Raw genomic sequence first — 22,667 nt, forward strand, 5'->3', positions numbered from 1 at the left:
TTTAATACTGACAACTAATCAAACAAATAGTGCAACTTTGTTTCCCTCCGTCTCTCTCTCTCTCTCTCCTTGTCAAACACGTCTGTGTTCGTCGAACCGGTTCTGTTTTGGACACCATGGTTACCATAATTGAAAAGTTGAAAAGAAGGGGAGTTTGTCAAAATGGATTCAAAGACAAACAAAACAATGGCATTCAGCTAGGCAGAGCAAATGCACTAGTGTTTACCCAAGAACCAGTTTCAGCTTCAGTGTCCATTCATCCATTCATTAATTCATTCATCCATTCACTTAGGTGTTGATCCTCTCTGTTGTTCGTCTGCCAACACTCCCGTTGAGAACTTGAGAAATGTCCATGTTTAGCATCTACTTAGGCCCAAATTAGATGGAGCATTAGTCCCAAATGGTACCCTAATCCCTATGTCGTGCACTACTTTTGACCAGGTCCCATGGGGCTCTGGTCCAAAGTAGTGTGTAGTGCACGACATAGGGATTAGGGTGCCATTTGGGATGCAACCAAAGGCATGTTAGGCACTGTACAACCTGTGGTGCTCTGTCTGTGGGCTGTAGGTAGCCAACTCTGGACATGGTAAATACACCTTCAACACCATTTATTAACCCTTGGAGGTCTCGGGACTCTCGGTCATATCTGGAAGATCCAGACTTGGAGATAGAGCAATGAATTCTGATTCTGGGAATGTTTAAAGGGCATCTGGTGAGGTAAAAAACATATATATATTATTTTTAGAGAGTCAGCGGAAGACCGGTTAAAAAACAGGGAGAGGTGAGTGTGTGAGGTAGTCTAAAACAAACAAGTCCTCATAAATTTACAAAGAAACAGAGAGATTTTCACCTCCCACAAGGCTGGAGGTGTGGTGCTGTTTTCTCATATTTCATGTTCCAAATTCATTGTATTTGAATAAGGTTATGGCCTAGCAGAGTGGCCCTAAAATCTGTTTTAAATTCAAATCCAGATTTCCAGATCAATTGCATTTTTATGGAGGTATCCATCTCTTACATGAAAGTACAACAGGAGGCATAAAATATAATCCAAATATCGAAGATATTCATCTCTATGACGATATTCCAACAATCTGACAGATATTAGAAGCCTGCTGCTTGTCAATGGGTAGCAGAAGTCTTTCTTAGTATAGTTTAAGCTACCAGTTTTCAGCATGCGAGTATGCTGCTTCCAATAAAGCCAAGAATTTGGGGGAAGTGAAGTCATGTGTCCTCATAAAATGGTCTGGGGCACTTCAAAAGGGCCTGAGTTGATTGTAACCATGTGGCACAGCCATGGTCCAGCCGAGACTATTCTATTGGAGGAAATGGGGGTCTGTTTGTGTCCCTCGCTATCTCTCACTCACTCACTCACTCACTCACTCACTCACTCACTCACTCACTCACTCACTCACTCACTCACTCACTCACTCACTCACTCACTCACTCACTCACTCACTCACTCACTCAGCCAGACCAGCATGCACTGCTCCTGGCACGCACCTGTTGAGGGGATCCTGTGTCGTTCAATTCCTGTCAGGACAATAAATAAGGCTTGGGATGATGGAGGGGTCCAAGATGATTTGTTAACCAGATGTTCCTATAGGGGGCAGCATCTCTTGTAAGGGGTACAGTAGCAGTTTAGGCCTAAAGCAGATACACTATGAAGAGAACTCAACCACTGAAGGAGTGCTCCTGACACACAAGGAATACAATGTGCTATGAAGAGCCTCCACTCTGTGTACCCATCCCATAACTCTCTCTCTCTCTCTGCCTCTCTCCTTTTTTTCTACCTCTCTTTCTCCAGAGCCCAGCAAATGGCTGTTCTGGCAGTGTAGGCCATCTAGGTCCCCTCCCCCCACCCCACACACACATTTTTCCTTAGGTTAGTCGATAGCTACAGTATGTGAGCAGTCAGTGTGGTCCAGTTGGGCGGCCATCTTGGATTCCTCTTCCAGGATCCATGCTCCCCCCGCCTAAAAATAGCCTGTTCCCTTAACCCACGGGGATTCCATGGTGCTCTGCAACATTCCAGGCAGGGTCCATCTGCGGGGCTGGCGGGGGTGGGAGATTACAATGCTCGGGTTACCACCACCGCAGGGGTGATTTCTGGTGGACAACACGTTCGACCTTGGGATGTTGGCTATCGCAACCTCAAAGAGGATTTAGATCCTCTACATTTAGGAATGATTTATTCGAGCATGGATATTGACATCAGGGAGCCAGCCAGAGCCAGCCGGAGCCAGAAAAGTCCAGAAAAGCTGGCATGTGCAGCAGCTAGGATAGAGACAAGTGGCAGAATGCCAAAATGGCAGAGAAAGAGAGTTGCTGAAGCTGAGGATGAAGAGATTCTCTTCAGCTTGTGATATCATGCAGATCAACACAAATGATCACAATCAGATTTATTTATTTATTATTATTTTTATATTTTACCCATTTTTTCTCCCCAATTTCATGGTATCCAATAGGTAGTTACAGTCTTGTCTCATCGCTACAACTCCTGTTTGAACTCGGGATTTGGACGAGAGCCGTGCGTCCTCCGAAACACAACCAAACCAAGCCACACAATGCCCACTTAACCCGGAAGCCAGCAGCACCAATTATTAGACTGTGTTACTACAGAGAGCTTTGGTCTCTGACCTTGCGTGGAAATTAACCCTAGAACTAATTCATTTTAGAGGTAGGTCATACTGAATCACCATAGACAAAGCAAGAGACAATGTGAAAGAGATTGCCAAGAGGATAGGGTCTCTAGGAAAGAGTCTCATACAAATTCTTCTAAATCCAATATTTCTCAATATTAGTTTTGTTCCAGACCTTTTGATTCCCACCCTGCACATGGAAGATGAACTTTGACATTAATGTGAAGTCGTGTTGCTGCACCATCCAGCAGGTGTTTCTAGATTTTTTTATTTTTTTTTAACGTGTCAAATTACAATTTGGAAGGACGTCAATGTTGATACCCTGAAGTCATTGACTTATAAGTCTCTCTCTCTCTCTCTCTCTCTCTCTCTCTCTCTCTCTCTCTCTCTCTCTCTCTCTCTCTCTCTCTCTCTCTCTCTCTCTCTCTCTCTCTCTCTCTCTCTCTCTCTCTCTCTCTCTCTCTCTCTCTCTCTCTCTCTCTCTCTCTCTCTCTCTCTCTCTCTCTCTCTCTCTCTCTCTCTCTCTCTCTCTCTCTCTCTCTCTCTCTCCCTCTCTCAAACATCTAAAAACCCTACCTCTTTAAAGAGTATCATAAATAATCCCACAGCCACCCCCCCCACCCCGCCCCTCGAGAAAAATGATTATGCATATTTTGTGGTAATAAAGTTAATTTACGAAAATCTCTATTTTAAAAAAATATCTGATTAGCTAACATTAGCCAACTAGCTATACATTTAGCTTGCTATATGGCATTTTACATTTGCATGAATTATAATTCATGTTGTTTCATGTTTTAGGGATTCCTGAGCAAACCATCAAACCAGGCTGTCATCTTGTGAATCCCAGTGGATGTAAACTGAATGTACAATTTTGTGAGCTTGCCTCACTGTTCATTAAAACATATTTCAAAGTCAATCACTTGTAATTTTTGTTCATTGTAGTCCTGTTAATGTTAACGTTAGAGATTGAAGATATTTGCCAATGCAGGTAACGTAGCTTGAAGAAGAACAGAAGAGCCTCACTCTAGGAGCCCAGATGCAATAATGTTATAACCTAATAACCAAGGATTGGACAGACAAGCTGTCTTCGTCAGGGTAACACAGTCTAATAACCAAGCTGTCTTCATCAGGGTAACATAGCCTAATAACCAAGCTGTCTTCGTCAGGGTAACATAGCCTAATAACCAAGCTGTCTTCATCAGGGTAATATAGCCTAATAACCAAGCTGTCTTCATCAGGGTAACACAGCCTAATAACCAAGCTGTCTTCGTCAGGGTAACACAGTCTAATAACCAAGCTGTCTTCGTCAGGGTAACACAGTCTAATAACCAAGCTGTCTTCATCAGGGTAACACAGCCTAATAACCAAGCTGTCTTCATCAGGGTAACATAGCCTAATAACCAAGCTGTCTTCATCAGGGTAACACAGTCTAATAACCAAGCTGTCTTCATCAGGGTAACATAGCCTAATAACCAAGCTGTCTTCATCAGGGTAACACAGCCTAATAACCAAGCTGTCTTCATCAGGGTAACATAGCCTAATAACCAAGCAGTCTTCATCAGGGTAACATAACCTAATAACCAAGCTGTCTTCATCAGGGTAACACAGCCTAATAACCAAGCTGTCTTCGTCAGGGTAACACAGCCTAATAACCAAGCTGTCTTCATCAGGGTAACATAGTCTAATAACCAAGCTGTCTTCGTCAGGGTAACATAACCTAATAACCAAGCTGTCTTCATCAGGGTAACATAACCTAATAACCAAGCCGTCTTCATCAGGGTAACACAGCCTAATAACCAAGCAGTCTTCGTCAGGGTAACAGTCTAATAACCAAGCTGTCTTCATCAGGGTAACACAGTCTAATAACCAAGCTGTCTTCATCAGGGTAACATAGCCTAATAACCAAGCTGTCTTCATCAGGGTAACATAGTCTAATAACCAAGCTGTCTTCATCAGGGTAACATAACCTAATAACCAAGCTGTCTTCATCAGGGTAACATAACCTAATAATCAAGCTGTCTTCGTCAGGGTAACATAGCCTAATAACCAAGCTGTCTTCATCAGGGTAACATAGTCTAATAACCAAGCTGTCTTCATCAGGGTAACATAACCTAATAACCAAGCTGTCTTCATCAGGGTAACACAGCCTAATAACCAAGCTGTCTTCATCAGGGTAACAGCCTAATAACCAAGCTGTCTTCATCAGGGTAACATAGCCTAATAACCAAGCTGTCTTCATCAGGGTAACAGCCTAATAACCAAGCAGTCTTCGTCAGGGTAACATAGTCTAATAACCAAGCTGTCTTCATCAGGGTAACATAGCCGAATAACCAAGCTGTCCTTCGTCAGGGTAACATAGCCTAATAACCAAGCTGTCTTCGTCAGGGTAATATAGCCTAATAACCAAGCTGTCTTCATCAGGGTAATATAGCCTAATAACCAAGCTGTTGTCACGTCCTGACCAGTAAAAGGGGTTATTTGTCATTGTAGTTTGGTCAGGGCGTGGCAGGGGGTGTTTGTTTTGTGTGGTTCGGTGTTTTTGGTTCATGTTCAATATTTTCTATTTCTATGTGTATATCTAGTTTTCTATTTCTATGTTGGGTTTTTGGCAATGACCTCCAATTAGAGGCAGCTGGTTGTCGTTGTCTCTAATTGTGAGGCCATGTTTAGTTGGGTTTGTTTTTCTCTTGTGTTTTGTGGGTGGTTGTTTCCAGTATAGTCTGTGCACCTTACTGGACTGTTTTCGCCGTCAGTTTATTTTGTTTAAGTGTTTTCTTTAATAAAGAAAGAAGATGAGCACTTTACCCGCTGCGTTTTGGTCCAATCCTTACGACACCCATGACAGCTGTCTTCGTCAGGGTAACATAGCCTAATAACCAAGCTGTCTTTGTCAGGGTGGGGCCACAGTGTCTCCTGACCTCTCCTGTCTCAGCCTCCAGTATTTATGCTGCAGTAGTTTATGTGTCGGGGGGCTAGGGTCAGTCTGTTATATCTGGAGTATTTCTCCTGTCTCATCCAGTGTCCAGTGTGAATTTAAGTATGCTCTCTCTAATTCTCTCTTTCTCTCTTTCTCCCTCTCTCTCGAGGACCTAAGCCCTAGGACCATGCCTCAGGACTACCTGGCATGATGAATCCTTGTTGTCCCCAGTCCACCTGGCCTTGCTGCTGCTCCAGTCTCAACTGTTCTGCCTGTGGATATGGAACCCTGACCTGTTCACTGTGATTACTATTATTTGACCATGCTGGTCATTTATGAACATTTGAACATCTTGGCCATGTTCTGTTATAATCTCCACCCGGCACAGCCAGAAAAGAACTGGCCATCCCTCAAAGCCTGGTTCCTCTCTAGGTTTCTTCCTAGGTTTTGGCCTTTCTAGGGAGTTTTTCCTAGCCACCGTGCTTCTACATCTGCATTGATTGTTGTTTGGGGTTTTAGGCTGGGTTTCTGTACAGCACTTTGATATATCAGCTGATGTAAGAAGGGCTATATCAAACAATTGATTTGAACATAGCCTAATAACCAAGCTGTCTTCATCAGTGTAACATGGCCTAATAACCAAGCTGTCTTCATCAGGGTAACACAGCCTAATAACCAAGCTGTCTTCGTCAGGGTAACTGGCTAATAACCAAGCTGTCTTCATCAGGGTAACATAGGCTAATAACCAAGCTGTCTTCGTCAGGGTAACATAACCTAATAACCAAGCCGTCTTCATCAGGGTAACACAGCCTAATAACCAAGCAGTCTTCGTCAGGGTAACAGTCTAATAACCAAGCTGTCTTCATCAGGGTAACACAGTCTAATAACCAAGCTGTCTTCATCAGGGTAACATAGCCTAATAACCAAGCTGTCTTCATCAGGGTAACATAGTCTAATAACCAAGCTGTCTTCATCAGGGTAACATAACCTAATAACCAAGCTGTCTTCATCAGGGTAACAGTCTAATAACCAAGCTGTCTTCATCAGGGTAACATAACCTAATAACCAAGCTGTCTTCATCAGGGTAACAGTCTAATAACCAAGCTGTCTTCATCAGGGTAACTACAGTCTAATAACCAAGCTGTCTTCATCAGGCGTAACATAGCCTAATAACCAAGCTGTCTTCATCAGGGTAACATAGTCTAATAACCAAGCTGTCTTCATCAGGGTAACATAACCTAATAACCAAGCTGTCTTCATCAGAGTAACAGTCTAATAACCAAGCTGTCTTCATCAGGGTAACATAACCTAATAACCAAGCTGTCTTCATCAGGGTAACACAGCCTAATAACCAAGCTGTCTTCATCAGGGTAACATAACCTAATAACCAAGCTGTCTTCATCAGCGTAACATAGCCTAATAACCAAGCTAACCTTCGTCAGGGTAACAGTCTAATAACCAAGCTGTCTTCATCAGGGTAACACAGCCTAATAACCAAGCAGTCTTCATCAGGGTAATATAACCTAATAACCAAGCTGTCTTCATCAGGGTAACATAACCTAATAACCAAGCTGTCTTCATCAGGGTAACAGCCTAATAACCAAGCTGTCTTCATCAGGGTAACATAACCTAATAACCAAGCTGTCTTCATCAGGGTAACAGTCTAATAACCAAGCTGTCTTCATCAGGGTAACACAGTCTAATAACCAAGCTGTCTTCATCAGGGTAACATAGCCTAATAACCAAGCTGTCTTCATCAGGGTAACATAGTCTAATAACCAAGCTGTCTTCATCAGGGTAACATAACCTAATAACCAAGCTGTCTTCATCAGAGTAACAGTCTAATAACCAAGCTGTCTTCATCAGGGTAACATAACCTAATAACCAAGCTGTCTTCATCAGGGTAACACAGCCTAATAACCAAGCTGTCTTCATCAGGGTAACATAACCTAATAACCAAGCTGTCTTCATCAGCGTAACATAGCCTAATAACCAAGCTAACCTTCGTCAGGGTAACAGTCTAATAACCAAGCTGTCTTCATCAGGGTAACACAGCCTAATAACCAAGCTGTCTTCATCAGGGTAACACAGCCTAATAACCAAGCAGTCTTCATCAGGGTAATATAACCTAATAACCAAGCTGTCTTCATCAGGGTAACATAACCTAATAACCAAGCTGTCTTCATCAGGGTAACAGCCTAATAACCAAGCTGTCTTCATCAGGGTAACATAACCTAATAACCAAGCTGTCTTCATCAGGGTAACATAACCTAATAACCAAGCTGTCTTCATCAGGGTAACATAACCTAATAACCAAGCTGTCTTCATCAGGGTAACAGTCTAATAACCAAGCTGTCTTCATCAGGGTAACATAGCCTAATAACCAAGCTGTCTTCATCAGGGTAACACAGTCTAATAACCAAGCTGTCTTCATTAGGGTATCATAGCCTAATAACCAAGCTGTCTTCATCAGGGTAACATAGTCTAATAACCAAGCTGTCTTCATCAGGGTAACATAACCTAATAACCAAGCTGTCTTCATCAGGGTAACACAGTCTAATAACCAAGCTGTCTTCGTCAGGGTAACACAGTCTAATAACCAAGCTGTCTTCATCAGGGTAACACAGTCTAATAACCAAGCTGTCTTCATCAGGGTAACATAACCTAATAACCAAGCTGTCTTCATCAGGGTAACATAACCTAATAACCAAGCTGTCTTCCTCAGGGTAACATAGCTTAATAACCAAGCTGTCTTCATCAGGGTAACATAACCTAATAACCAAGCTGTCTTCATCAGGGTAACATAGCCTAATAACCAAGCTGTCTTCGTCAGGGTAACATAGCCTAATAACCAAGCTGTCTTCATCAGGGTAACACAGCCTAATAACCAAGCTGTCTTCATCAGGGTAACACAGCCTAATAACCAAGCTGTCTTCATCAGGGTAACAGCCTAATAACCAAGCTGTCTTCATCAGGGTAACATAACCTAATAACCAAGCTGTCTTCATCAGGGTAACATAGCCTAATAACCAAGCTGTCTTCATCAGGGTAACATAGCCTAATAACCAAGCTGTCTTCATCAGGGTAACATAGTCTAATAACCAAGCTCTCTTCATCAGGGTAACATAGTCTAATAACCAAGCTGTCTTCATCAGGGTAACATAACCTAATAACCAAGCTGTCTTCATCAGGGTAACATAGTCTAATAACCAAGCTGTCTTCATCAGGGTAACATAGCCTAATAACCAAGCTGTCTTCATCAGGGTAACAGCGTAATAACCAAGCTGTCTTCATCAGGGTAACATAACCTAATAACCAAGCTGTCTTTGTCAGGGGAAGACAGTCTAATAACCAAGCTGTCTTCATCAGGGTAACATAGCCTAATAACCAAGCTGTCTTCATCAGGGTAACATAGCCTAATAACCAAGCTGTCTTCGTCAGGGTAACACAGCCTAATAACCAAGCTGTCTTCGTCAGGGTAACATAGCCTAATAACCAAGCTGTCTTCATCAGGGTAACACAGCCTAATTACCAAGCTGTCATCGTCAGGGTAACAGTCTAATAACCAAGCTGTCTTCATCAGGGTAACATAACCTAATAACCAAGCTGTCTTCATCAGGGTAACATAGCCTAATAACCAAGCTGTCTTCGTCAGGGTAACAGTCTAATAACCAAGCTGTCTTCGTCAGGGTAACAGTCTAATAACCAAGCTGTCTTCATCAGGGTAACACAGTCTAATAACCAAGCTGTCTTCATCAGGGTAACACAGCCTAATAACCAAGCAGTCTTCATCAGGGTAACATAACCTAATAACCAAGCTGTCTTCATCAGGGTAACATAACCTAATAACCAAGCTGTCTTCATCAGGGTAACAGTCTAATAACCAAGCTGTCTTCATCAGGGTAACATAGCCTAATAACCAAGCTGTCTTCATCAGGGTAACGCAGTCTAATAACCAAGCTGTCTTCATAAGGGTAACATAGCCTAATAACCAAGCTGTCTTCATAAGGGTAACATAGCCTAATAACCAAGCTGTCTTCATCAGGGTAACACAGCCTAATAACCAAGCTGTCTTCATGAGGGTAATATAGTCTAATAACCAAGCTGTCTTCATCAGGGTAACATAGCCTAATAACCAAGCTGTTTTCATCAGGGTAACATAGTCTAATAACCAAGCTGTCTTCATCAGGGTAACATAACCTAATAACCAAGCTGTCTTCGTCAGGGTAACATAGCCTAATAATCAAGCTGTCTTCGTCAGGGTAACACAGCCTAATAACCAAGCTGTCTTCATCAGGGTAACACAGCCTAATAACCAAGCTGTCTTCATCAGGGTAACATGGCCTAATAACCAAGCTGTCTTCGTCAGGGTAACATAGCCTAATAACCAAGCTGTCTTCATCAGGGTAACATAGCCTAATAACCAAGCTGTCTTCATCAGGGTAACATAACCTAATAACCAAGCAGTCTTCAAAAGGGTAACATAGTCTAATAACCAAGCTGTCTTCATCAGGGTAACATAGCCTAATAACCAAGCTGTCTTCATCAGGGTAACAGCGTAATAACCAAGCTGTCTTCATCAGGGTAACATAACCTAATAACCAAGCTGTCTTCGTCAGGGGAAGACAGTCTAATAACCAAGCTGTCTTCATCAGGGTAACATAGCCTAATAACCAAGCTGTCTTCGTCAGGGTAACAGTCTAATAACCAAGCTGTCTTCATCAGGGTAACATAACCTAATAACCAAGCTGTCTTCATCAGTGTAACACAGCCTAATTACCAAGCTGTCATCGTCAGGGTAACAGTCTAATAACCAAGCTGTCTTCATCAGGGTAACATAACCTAATAACCAAGCTGTCTTCATCAGGGTAACACAGCCTAATAACCAAGCTGTCTTCATCAGGGTAACACAGCCTAATAACCAAGCTGTCTTCATCAGGGTAACACAGCCTAATAACCAAGCTGTCTTCATCAGGGTAACACAGCCTAATAACCAAGCTGTCTTCATCAGGGTAACATAACCTAATAACCAAGCTGTCTTCATCAGGGTAACATAACCTAATAACCAAGCTGTCTTCATCAGGGTAACATAGCCTAATAACCAAGCTGTCTTCATCAGGGTAACACAGCCTAATAACCAAGCTGTCTTCATCAGGGTAACAGCCTAATAACCAAGCTGTCTTCGTCAGGGTAACACAGTCTAATAACCAAGCTGTCTTCATCAGGGTAACACAGCCTAATAACCAAGCTGTCTTCATCAGGGTAACACAGCCTAATAACCAAGCTGTCTTCATCAGGGTAACAGCCTAATAACCAAGCTGTCTTCATCAGGGTAACATAACCTAATAACCAAGCTGTCTTCATCAGGGTAACATAGCCTAATAACCAAGCTGTCTTCATCAGGGTAACATAGCCTAATAACCAAGCTGTCTTCATCAGGGTAACATAGTCTAATAACCAAGCTCTCTTCATCAGGGTAACATAGTCTAATAACCAAGCTGTCTTCATCAGGGTAACATAACCTAATAACCAAGCTGTCTTCATCAGGGTAACATAGTCTAATAACCAAGCTGTCTTCATCAGGGTAACATAGCCTAATAACCAAGCTGTCTTCATCAGGGTAACAGCGTAATAACCAAGCTGTCTTCATCAGGGTAACATAACCTAATAACCAAGCTGTCTTTGTCAGGGGAAGACAGTCTAATAACCAAGCTGTCTTCATCAGGGTAACATAGCCTAATAACCAAGCTGTCTTCGTCAGGGTAACAGTCTAATAACCAAGCTGTCTTCATCAGGGTAACATAACCTAATAACCAAGCTGTCTTCATCAGGGTAACACAGCCTAATTACCAAGCTGTCATCGTCAGGGTAACAGTCTAATAACCAAGCTGTCTTCATCAGGGTAACATAACCTAATAACCAAGCTGTCTTCATCAGGGTAACATAGCCTAATAACCAAGCTGTCTTCGTCAGGGTAACAGTCTAATAACCAAGCTGTCTTCGTCAGGGTAACAGTCTAATAACCAAGCTGTCTTCATCAGGGTAACACAGCCTAATTACCAAGCTGTCATCGTCAGGGTAACAGTCTAATAACCAAGCTGTCTTCATCAGGGTAACATAACCTAATAACCAAGCTGTCTTCATCAGGGTAACATAGCCTAATAACCAAGCTGTCTTCGTCAGGGTAACAGTCTAATAACCAAGCTGTCTTCGTCAGGGTAACAGTCTAATAACCAAGCTGTCTTCATCAGGGTAACATAGTCTAATAACCAAGCTGTCTTCATCAGGGTAACATAGTCTAATAACCAAGCAGTCTTCATCAGGGTAACATAACCTAATAACCAAGCTGTCTTCATCAGGGTAACACAGCCTAATAACCAAGCTGTCTTCATCAGGGTAACGCAGTCTAATAACCAAGCTGTCTTCATAAGGGTAACACAGCCTAATAACCAAGCTGTCTTCATGAAGGTAATATAGTCTAATAACCAAGCTGTCTTCATCAGGGTAACATAGCCTAATAACCAAGCTGTTTTCATCAGGGTACCATAGTCTAATAACCAAGCTGTCTTCATCAGGGTAACATAACCTAATAACCAAGCTGTCTTCATCAGGGTAACATAACCTAATAACCAAGCTGTCTTCATCAGGGTAACATAGCCTAATAACCAAGCTGTCTTCATCAGGGTAACAGTCTAATAACCAAGCTGTCTTCATCAGGGTAACATAGCCTAATAACCAAGCTGTCTTCATCAGGGTAACACAGCCTAATAACCAAGCTGTCTTCGTCAGGGTAACATAGCCTAATAACCAAGCTGTCTTCGTCAGGGTAACATAGCCTAATAACCAAGCTGTCTTCATCAGGGTAACATAACCTAATAACCAAGCTGTCTTCATCAGGGTAACATAACCTAATAACCAAGCTGTCTTCATCAGGGTAACATAACCTAATAACCAAGCTGTCTTCATCAGGGTAACATAACCTAATAACCAAGCTGTCTTCATCAGGGTAACATAACCTAATAACCAAGCTGTCTTCATCAGGGTAACATAGTCTAATAACCAAGCTGTCTTCATCAGGGTAACATAACCTAATAACCAAGCTGTCTTCATCAGGGTAACATAGTCTAATAACCAAGCTGTCTTCATCAGGGTAACATAACCTAATAACCAAGCTGTCTTCATCAGGGTAACATAACCTAATAACCAAGCTGTCTTCATCAGGGTAACATAGTCTAATAACCAAGCTGTCTTCATCAGGGTAACATAGCCTAATAACCAAGCTGTCTTCATCAGGGTAATATAACCTAATAACCAAGCTGTCTTCATCAGGGTAACATAGTCTAATAACCAAGCTGTCTTCATCAGGGTAACATAGCCTAATAACCAAGCTGTCTTCATCAGGGTAACATAACCTAATAACCAAGCTGTCTTCATCAGGGTAACAGTCTAATAACCAAGCTGTCTTCATCAGGGTAACATAGCCTAATAACCAAGCTGTCTTCATCAGGGTAACATAACCTAATAACCAAGCTGTCTTCATCAGGGTAACATAGTCTAATAACCAAGCTGTCTTCATCAGGGTAACATAACCTAATAACCAAGCTGTCTTCATCAGGGTAACATGGCCGTAGCCTATTCTATCTTGCTCATTGTGTAGATAAAGATACCTGTATTCTATGTAGCCGACCTGTGTATGGACCCTAAAACATTTGGTATAAATATTAGTTCAGAACAGTGGTTTTAATTGTTTTAGCTGCCTCTCTTCCTTCCTCACTCCCTCTCATGACTGAGCATGTAACAGGGTTAATATAACTGATTAGGACAGCTAGAGCTGCAGCTCAGTACTTGAGGACGACACTCAAATAGGAACCTCTTTAAATGGTGGTTTACATCTGAGACGTGACAGAATCAGCACTGTATAAGTAGGCTTACGACATTAAAGTGTTACAGAGATATCAGAGCTTTGGCACAGTGGGTTCAGATCAGTGCAATGTTGAAGGGGACTCAGCCTATAAGCTATGTGTCAGCCTCTAGACTGTGTGTTACTAATACATGAGACCGTTACTCAGCAATTTCACTTCAGTGGCAAATTGTGCAGCCATGACATTCTGAAGTGTGTATGAAGTCAGTTGAATGTAAGGTAGAGGTTATAACAGTGTGTATGAAGTAAGTTGAATGTAAGATAGAGGTTATAACAGTGTGTATGAAGTCAGTTGAATGTAAGGTAAAGGCTATAACAGTGTGTATGAAGTCAGTTGAATGTAAGGTAGAGGTTATAACAGTGTGTATGAAGTCAGTTGAATGTAAGGTAGAGGTTATAACAGTGTGTATGAAGTCAGTTGAATGTAAGGTAGAGGCTATAACAGTGTGTATGAAGTCAGTTGAATGTAAGGTAGAGGTTATAACAGTGTGTATGAAGTCAGTTGAATGTAAGGTAGAGGTTATAACAGTGTGTATGAAGTCAGTTGAATGTAAGGTAGATGTTATAACAGTGTGTATGAAGTCAGTTGAATGTAAGGTAGAGGTTATAACAGTGTGTATGAAGTCAGTTGAATGTAAGGTAGAGGTTATAACAGTGTGTATGAAGTCAGTTGAATGTAAGGTAGAGGCTATAACAGTGTGTATGAAGTCAGTTGAATGTAAGGTAGAGGTTATAACAGTGTGTATTAAGTCAGTTGAATGTAAGGTAGAGGTTATAACAGTGTGTATGAAGTCAGTTGAATGTAAGGTAGAGGCTATAACAGTGTGTATGAAGTCAGTTGAATGTAAGGTAGAGGTTATAACAGTGTGTATGAAGTCAGTTGAATGTAAGATAGAGGTTATAACAGTGTGTATGAAGTCAGTTATAACAGTGTATAACAGTATGGCGCCGGCTAGGACAAAGGCAAAGGTCAGAAGAGGAACGGAGGATGAGAGAAGAGGAGAAGTGATGCTCGTCTTGGCGTGGGTAATAAAAGGAACCATGTGACCTGATCACACAGCAGACACCGTGACGCAGACACCGTGACGCAGAAACCGTGACGCAGACACCGCGACGCAGACACCGCGACGCAGACGCAGACAGCGCGACGCAGACGCAGACAGCGCGACGCAGACAGCGCGACGCAGATACCGATGACGCAGACACCATGACGCAGACACCGCCATGCAGACACCGCCACGCAGACACCGCCACGCAGACACCGCGACGCAGACACCGCGACGCAGACACCGCGACGCAGACACCGCGACGCAGACACCATGACGTAGACAGCACGAAGCAGACAGCATGACGTAGACACCACGGCGCAGACACCATGACGTAGACACCACGACGCAGACACCATGACGTAGACAGCACGAAGCAGACACCATGACGTAGACAGCACGAAGCAGACAGCATGACGTAGACAGCACGAAGCAGACACCATGACGTAGACACCACGACGCAGACACCATGACTTAGACAGCACGAAGCAGACACCATGACGTAGACAGCACGACGCAGACACCATGACGTAGACAGCACGAAGCAGACACCATGACGTAGACAGCACGAAGCAGACACCATGACGTAGACAGCACGAAGCAGACACCATGACGTAGACAGCACGAAGCAGACACCATGACGTAGACAGCACGAAGCAGACACCATGACGTAGACAGCACGACGCAGACACCATGACGTAGACAGCACGAAGCAGACACCATGACGTAGACAGCACGAAGCAGACACCATGACGTAGACAGCACGAAGCAGACAGCATGACGTAGACAGCACGAAGCAGACACCATGACGTAGACAGCACGAAGCAGACACCATGACGTAGACAGCACGAAGCAGACACCATGACGTAGACAGCACGAAGCAGACAGCATGACGTAGACAGCACGAAGCAGACACCATGACGTAGACAGCACGACGCAGACACCATGACGTAGACAGCACGAAGCAGACACCATGACGTAGACAGCACGAAGCAGACACCATGACGTAGACAGCACGACGCAGACAGCATGACGTAGACAGCACGAAGCAGACAGCATGACGTAGACAGCACGAAGCAGACACCATGACGTAGACAGCACGAAGCAGACACCATGACGTAGACAGCACGAAGCAGACACCATGACGTAGACAGCATGACGTAGACAGCACGAAGCAGACACCATGACGTAGACAGCACGAAGCAGACAGCATGACGTAGACAGCACGAAGCAGACACCATGACGTAGACAGCACGACGCAGACACCATGACGTAGACAGCACGAAGCAGACACCATGACGTAGACAGCACGACGTAGACAGCACGAAGCAGACACCATGACGTAGACAGCACGAAGCAGACACCATGACGTAGACAGCATGACGTAGACAGCACGACGCAGACACCATGACGTAGACAGCACGAAGCAGACACCATGACGTAGACAGCACGACGTAGACAGCACGAAGCAGACACCATGACGTAGACAGCACGAAGCAGACACCATGACGTAGACAGCACGAAGCAGACACCATGACGTAGACAGCACGAAGCAGACACCATGACGTAGACAGCACGAAGCAGACAGCATGACGTAGACAGCACGAAGCAGACACCATGACGTAGACAGCACGACGCAGACACCATGACGCAGACAGCACGAAGCAGACAGCATGACGTAGACAGCACGATGCAGACACCATGACGTAGACAGCACGAAGCAGACAGCATGACGTAGACAGCACGAAGCAGACACCATGACGTAGACAGCACGAAGCAGACACCATGACGTAGACAGCACGAAGCAGACAGCATGACGTAGACAGCACGAAGCAGACACCATGACGTAGACAGCACGAAGCAGACACCATGACGTAGACAGCACGACGCAGACAGCATGACGTAGACAGAACGACGCAGACAGCATGACGTAGACAGCACGAAGCAGACACCATGACGTAGACAGCACGAAGCAGACACCATGACGTAGACAGCACGATGCAGACAGCATGACGTAGACAGCACGAAGCAGACACCATGACGTAGACAGCACGACGCAGACATCATGACGTAGACAGCACGACGCAGACACCATGACGTAGACAGCACGACGCAGACAGCATGACGTAGACAGCACGACGCAGACACCATGACGTAGACAGCACGACGCAGACACCATGACGTAGACAGCACGACGCAGACACCATGACGTAGACAGCACGAAGCAGACACCATGACGTAGACAGCACGAAGCAGACACCATGACGTAGACAGCACGACGCAGACAGCATGACGTAGACAGCACGACGCAGACAGCATGACGTAGACAGCACGACGCAGACAGCATGACGTAGACAGCACGAAGCAGACACCATGACGTAGACACCACGAAGCAGACACCATGACGTAGACACCACGAAGCAGACAGCATGACGCAGCATAAAATCAAAGCACAGACCTTGAGATGGTATTGGTGTGTGTGTGTGTGTGTGGGGGGGGGGGGGGGAGACACATCTACTTTTGATTACTGTTTACAAGAGAGAGCGCGAGAGAGAGAGAGAGAGAGAGAGAGAGAGAGAGAGAGCGAGACGGAGGGGAAAGGAGGGCGAGAAAAACCCAATGCAAAGAGAAAGACTATTTATTGAATATGAGATGCCTGGCTGGGCACACACCTACTTTTGATTACTGAGAGAGAGAGAAAGAGAGAGAGATAGACAGAGAGAGAGAGGGGGAGAGAGAGAGGGGGAGAGAGAGAGGGGGAGAGAGAGAGAGACCGAGAGAGATAGAGATAGACAGAGAGAGATAGAGATAGACAGAGAGATAGACAGAGAGAGAGAGGGGGAGAGAGAGAGAGACAGAGAGAGATAGAGATAGACAGAGAGAGATAGAGATAGACAGAGAGAGAGAGGGGGAGAGAAGGAGAGAGATAGAGAGGGGGAGAGAGAGAGGGGGAGAGGGGGGGAAAGAGAGAGGGAGAGAGAGAGGGAGAGAGAGAGGGGGAGAGAGGGAGAGAGGCCTATGTTTGTGCTAACTGTTTGTATACCTGAACAACAAAACCCAGAATAAACATTCAGAATAACCTTTGCGTGGCATATGACAGGCAGGTTTAACACCTAAAGAATATGACTGCGTAATTGTTTTAAGGTACATCAGTAAGTACGCGTCATGTTTCCTTCAGCCTCTGGGTAATTGTTTTAAGGTACATCAGTAAGTACGCGTCATGTTTCCTTCAGCCTCTGCGTAATTGTTTTAAGGTACATCAGTGTAAGTACGCGTCATGTTTCCTTCAGCCTCTGGGTAATTGTTTTAAGGTACATCAGTGTAAGTACGCGTCATGTTTCCTTCAGCCTCTGGGTAATTGTTTTAAGGTACATCACTGTAAGTACGCGTCATGTTTCCTTCAGCCTCTGCGTAATTGTTTTAAGGTACATCAGTAAGTACGCGTCATGTTTCCTTCAGCCTCTGGGTAATTGTTTTAAGGTACATCAGTAAGTACGCGTCATGTTTCCTTCAGCCTCTGGGTAATTGTTTTAAGGTACATCAGTGTAAGTACGCGTCATGTTTCCTTCAGCCTCTGGGTAATTGTTTTAAGGTACATCACTGTAAGTACGCGTCATGTTTCCTTCAGCCTCTGCGTAATTGTTTTAAGGTACATCAGTAAGTACGCGTCATGTTTCCTTCAGCCTCTGGGTAATTGTTTTAAGGTACATCAGTAAGTACGCGTCATGTTTCCTTCAGCCTCTGGGTAATTGTTTTAAGGTACATCAGTGTAAGTACGCGTCATGTTTCCTTCAGCCTCTGGGTAATTGTTTTAAGGTACATCACTGTAAGTACGCGTCATGTTTCCTTCAGCCTCTGGGTATTTGTTTTAAGGTACATCAGTGTAAGTACGCGTCATGTTTCCTTCAGCCTCTGGGTAATTGTTTTAAGGTACATCAGTAAGTACGCGTCATGTTTCCTTCAGCCTCTGGGTAATTGTTTTAAGGTACATCAGTGTAAGTACGCGTCATGTTTCCTTCAGCCTCTGCGTAATTGTTTTAAGGTACATCAGTAAGTACGCGTCATGTTTCCTTCAGCCTCTGGCTAATTGTTTTAAGGTACATCAGTGTAAGTACGCGTCATGTTTCCTTCAGCCTCTGCGTAATTGTTTTAAGGTACATCAGTAAGTACGCGTCATGTTTCCTTCAGCCTCTGGGTAATTGTTTTAAGGTACATCAGTGTAAGTACGTGTCATGTTTCTTTAGCCTCTGGGTAATTGTTTTAAGGTACATCAGTAAGTACGTGTCATGTTTCCTTCAGCCTCTGGGTAATTGTTTTAAGTGCACATCATTAAGTACAAGTACTACTGGTGACAATAGAGAATATTTTTTATTTACTTCCATTGTCCTCCAAGAATGTGAATCTCCTCTCTACTTCGGTTGGCTCCTAACTCATGTACCTTAGTTGGAGGTGCTGCTTTCATTCATCTCCTCTGATGAAAGAACAGGACAGATGAAAGCAAAGCCTCAGTGTGAGTCCAACATAATGCTTTCCCTGATGCTGCATTTTCAGATCCATACTTGCAGAAAGAGAGGATGTTAAGACGTGGACATTTAAAAGTTTAGAGATGCACTTTGGGAAGGGAGTCAAAAGAAGTGACCAACAGGGAGGAGGGATGCAGGCTCGTCTGTTCCTCACGCATGACTGACGGACAGACAGCAGGGTTTGTTTACAGGAGGAATGAAGGGCGTCACTGTGACTGCTAGAGCTAGCTAACCATTACATCACAGCCAGCCTGGATACACTGCCTTTGTGTGTGTGTGTGTGTGTGTGTGTGTGTGTGTGTGTGTGTGTGTGTGTGTGTGCGCGCGCGCATCAGCGGCTGCGTAGGTGTCGCCTATCCATCCCAAACAGAATAGCTTTCAAAGCCGAGCGTCGTTCCCATTGTGATCTTACTGAGTGTCCACACCAACTGTCCATTTAAAGCATGTCCATATAGCTGTCCCTCTGAAGGTACCAGCGTGGCAGACACTGCTGGGAAGATGCTTTTCTATTTGCTGAGACTGTTTGGAGTCCCAATGTGTCACTACATAATATCAGAGAAGGAGGACATGGGCAGAAGGTGTCAAGACATCTGTTACAGAAACCCACTGTGCATAATGCTGCTAAAACACATACACACCAATGCATGTGTATGTATACGGTCAAGTACACACATTACAAAATAGCAGATTATTTTCCAATTTGAGACAGATTGGCCGTCTGTCATTGGTTCCATGCCCGAATGGCCTGCCAAGCAGGCGTCTTCTGTCAGTCAGGCAGGAGCCCAAAAGGACAGTGCTGCCTGACTTGGACTTTATGGAGTGTTTCAGCATGTCATTCTGGCACATTATTAGGCATACACTGAGATGTTATTAGAAAACTGGGCTAATGTCAATTTCATTGGGATTACATAATACAAAAACATAACACTGCTTGTATTCAGTATATGACAATTATGTAATTATATCAAATTATGGAATTAACTATATTTGTCTTTAAAAGTAGCCCTACGAGATTCTGTGTGTTATTGGGCAGAATACCGCACAAGCAGATCTTATCTGTACAAATACAAGTCAATGAACCAAGTCGACGCACACTGCGCTTAAGGCTACAGTCTACTGCCCATCGAGAAGCGTCTTTGTCCCATTACCGACTCATGCTCTCTACAAAGTAAACATACGTTTTGAAGCAGAAAACGAAACGACATTACCTTTTTCCTCCGGCATTTTTGCTCTATCAGTGTCCCTTCTCAACTGTAATATATATATATATATATATATCCGTTACAAATAAAGAGCAGTATTTCTTATCCTAATATTCAACTTCTTTCTGTTGTTCTGCGGTGTTGTACATCCTCCAAATGTATCCCTTTCCGAAGAGTGTGGTTTGAAAGAGCGCAAAAGCAGCGGGAGCGAGCGCTCTTTCCGGTATCTTTGGAATGAACGGCAGCAGGTCATATGATTCCCGAACGCCTCTTTCGGGTAGCTTACAAGCAGCTCAGGCTGAGTTATAGTTAAGTGATTGCAGCTTTCTATTTATCTTCTGGCCCTAAAAGATGACACCACCTCTCAGAAATCTCTCACAGGGCGTTTACCGCACCAGACCACCGCACAGAGGCGCGCATAATGGATACACCTTCTCGTACGCACACGCAGGTCCCTTCCACATGAGAACACGCCAAAAACGAAGCTTTGCAAAAAATAACAACATCAAACCTGGCATAAATGAATAAAATGTGTAATATCCTTGATAAAACTGACGCGTTATACTTCCTTTTGAGCAAATGCACACTATGTGAGAGGAAAACACGTTGCAAAATGAATGTTATGAGAGCACTAGCTAGTACTTTTCCCCTCTCTTTGTGTTGTCAATAATTAAAGAGCCTGCAGTAGCAGTACACGGGATACTCAAGGAAAGGGCATCTGAATGCCGGGAAATGAGAATAAAGGGGTCCGGAGTGGAGAGGGACAGTTAGCGTCATTATCTCTGGTTATCAGAGCTTCTTATTATAGCAGCATAACTGTATCACACAGCGAATCCCAGCACAGACCTATTTTATCAGCTACATGTGTCTGTCTGGGTGGCCAGTGGTTAGGGGAATAGCTCATATTTTATCATCAGCGATCCATTCTGAAGGTCACACATGAAAAGAAGTTGCCAGTAATGAAAGTCTGGAATATGAATAATGATAATAAGACGGAGGATACATTTATTAAACGCCAAACTTCATCCGGGTTATTTCATTAAAATACCTCAGGTGATTTAAAAGGACAACGTTATCGCTCGCTCTCTGCCTGCCTGTCTAGCGGTCTGTCTGTCTGAAATAGTCTCTCTCTCGCTTCCCAAGGACTGGACTGTGACAAGATGAAGGACGGTGCACTTCAACAGCCAATGTATTATTCACGCTCTGTCTTGGTATAACGTTCAACCCTCAAACTTCGCACATTCCTTTCCACTGACATCTACCAACATACTGACGAACAATTTCTAAGTGAAACGCTTCCAAGCCTGTTATTTGGGGAATGCGAATCTGAGCCGCCTTGTTTGAGTCTTGTTAAATTGTTGCAAAGTTCCTTTAATAAACTTCTATCACTGTACTGCAATACAGTGGTCAGCCTTTCAGGAGAGACAGAGACAGAGAGAGACAGAGAGAGACAGAAAGAGAGAGAGACAGAATGAGAGACAGAAAGAGAGAAAGAAAGAGAGCGAAAGAGAGAGAGACAGAAAGAGAGAAAGAGAGAGACACAGAGAGAGAGAAAGAAAGAGAGAAAGAGAGAGAGAGACAGACACAGAGAGAGAGAGACAGAGAGCAAGAAAGAGACAGAGAGAGAGAGACAGAGAGAGAGAAAGAAAGAGAGAGAAAGAGAGAGAGAGATAGACACAGAGACACAGAGAGAGAAAGAAAGAGAGGGATAGAGACACAGAGAGAGAGAGACAGAGAGAAAGAAAGAGAGAGACAGAGAGAGAGAGAGAAAGAAAGAGAGAGAGATAGACAGAGACACAGAGAGAGAGAGAGAAAGAAAGAGAGAGATAGAGACACACAGAGAGAGAGACAGAGAGCAAGAAAGAGAGAGAGATAGACACAGAGACACAGAGAGAGAAAGAAAGAGAGAGATAGAGACACAGAGAGAGAAAGAAAGAGAGAGATAGAGACACAGAGAGAGAGAGATGAAAATGTGTAGGCTACCCTCTCTCGTGTCAGAAAATAGGAAACAGTGAGTGATGCAAGAGCAAGGCTAGCAAATGAATTACATAATTCATCACACATTCAAGGTGTATCTGTATCAAGGTCATATGTAGGTCATCTAAAGGTTTGCTTGTGATGCTTTTGTATTCAGAGCTCCAGGAAGCTATTCATCAAACTGAAGAGGATCACATGATCCAGGAGAGTCATAGTCATCTCATCTCCATCTGCTATCTGCAATACGGCAATAATCAAACTACATCACAATGCTAGGGGCAGATGGGAACAGCAACAGCAAGTACACAACACTGCCTTGCAGTGGCATAACATGGAGCACATTTGGTTGTCATCAAGCCACACGTATGGGTGCAACCTGTAGACCACATTGAAGCAATAAAGTTGGCAATGCTTGAATGACATATAAAACCTAGAATACTGA

The 22,667-nt window shown here is 43.8% G+C and overlaps 1 protein-coding gene across 11 annotated transcripts in view; it reads right to left on the reverse strand.

Moving 5' to 3' along the window:
- Nucleotides 1-22,667, reverse strand: part of LOC106608569 (actin-binding LIM protein 2) — a 113,339-nt gene that overhangs the window by 64,432 nt on the left and 26,240 nt on the right. For 2 of the 11 annotated variants that reach the window (XM_082977360.1, XM_082977358.1), the window contains exon 1: nt 20,255-20,879. The exons of 1 other annotated variant lie outside the window; for it this stretch is intronic. In XM_082977360.1, the coding sequence (XP_082833486.1) occupies nt 20,255-20,270 (16 nt within the window). In that variant the 5' untranslated portion in view covers nt 20,271-20,879. Of the gene's footprint in view, nt 1-20,254; nt 20,880-22,667 lie in introns of those variants that run through there. 8 more of the 11 variants (XM_082977363.1, XM_082977357.1, XM_082977361.1 and 5 more) reach the window with 5 other exon arrangements.

Source organism: Salmo salar, chromosome 07 (genome assembly GCF_965601325.2).
Source record: "Salmo salar chromosome 07, fSalSal1, whole genome shotgun sequence".
NCBI lineage: Eukaryota > Metazoa > Chordata > Actinopteri > Salmoniformes > Salmonidae > Salmo > Salmo salar.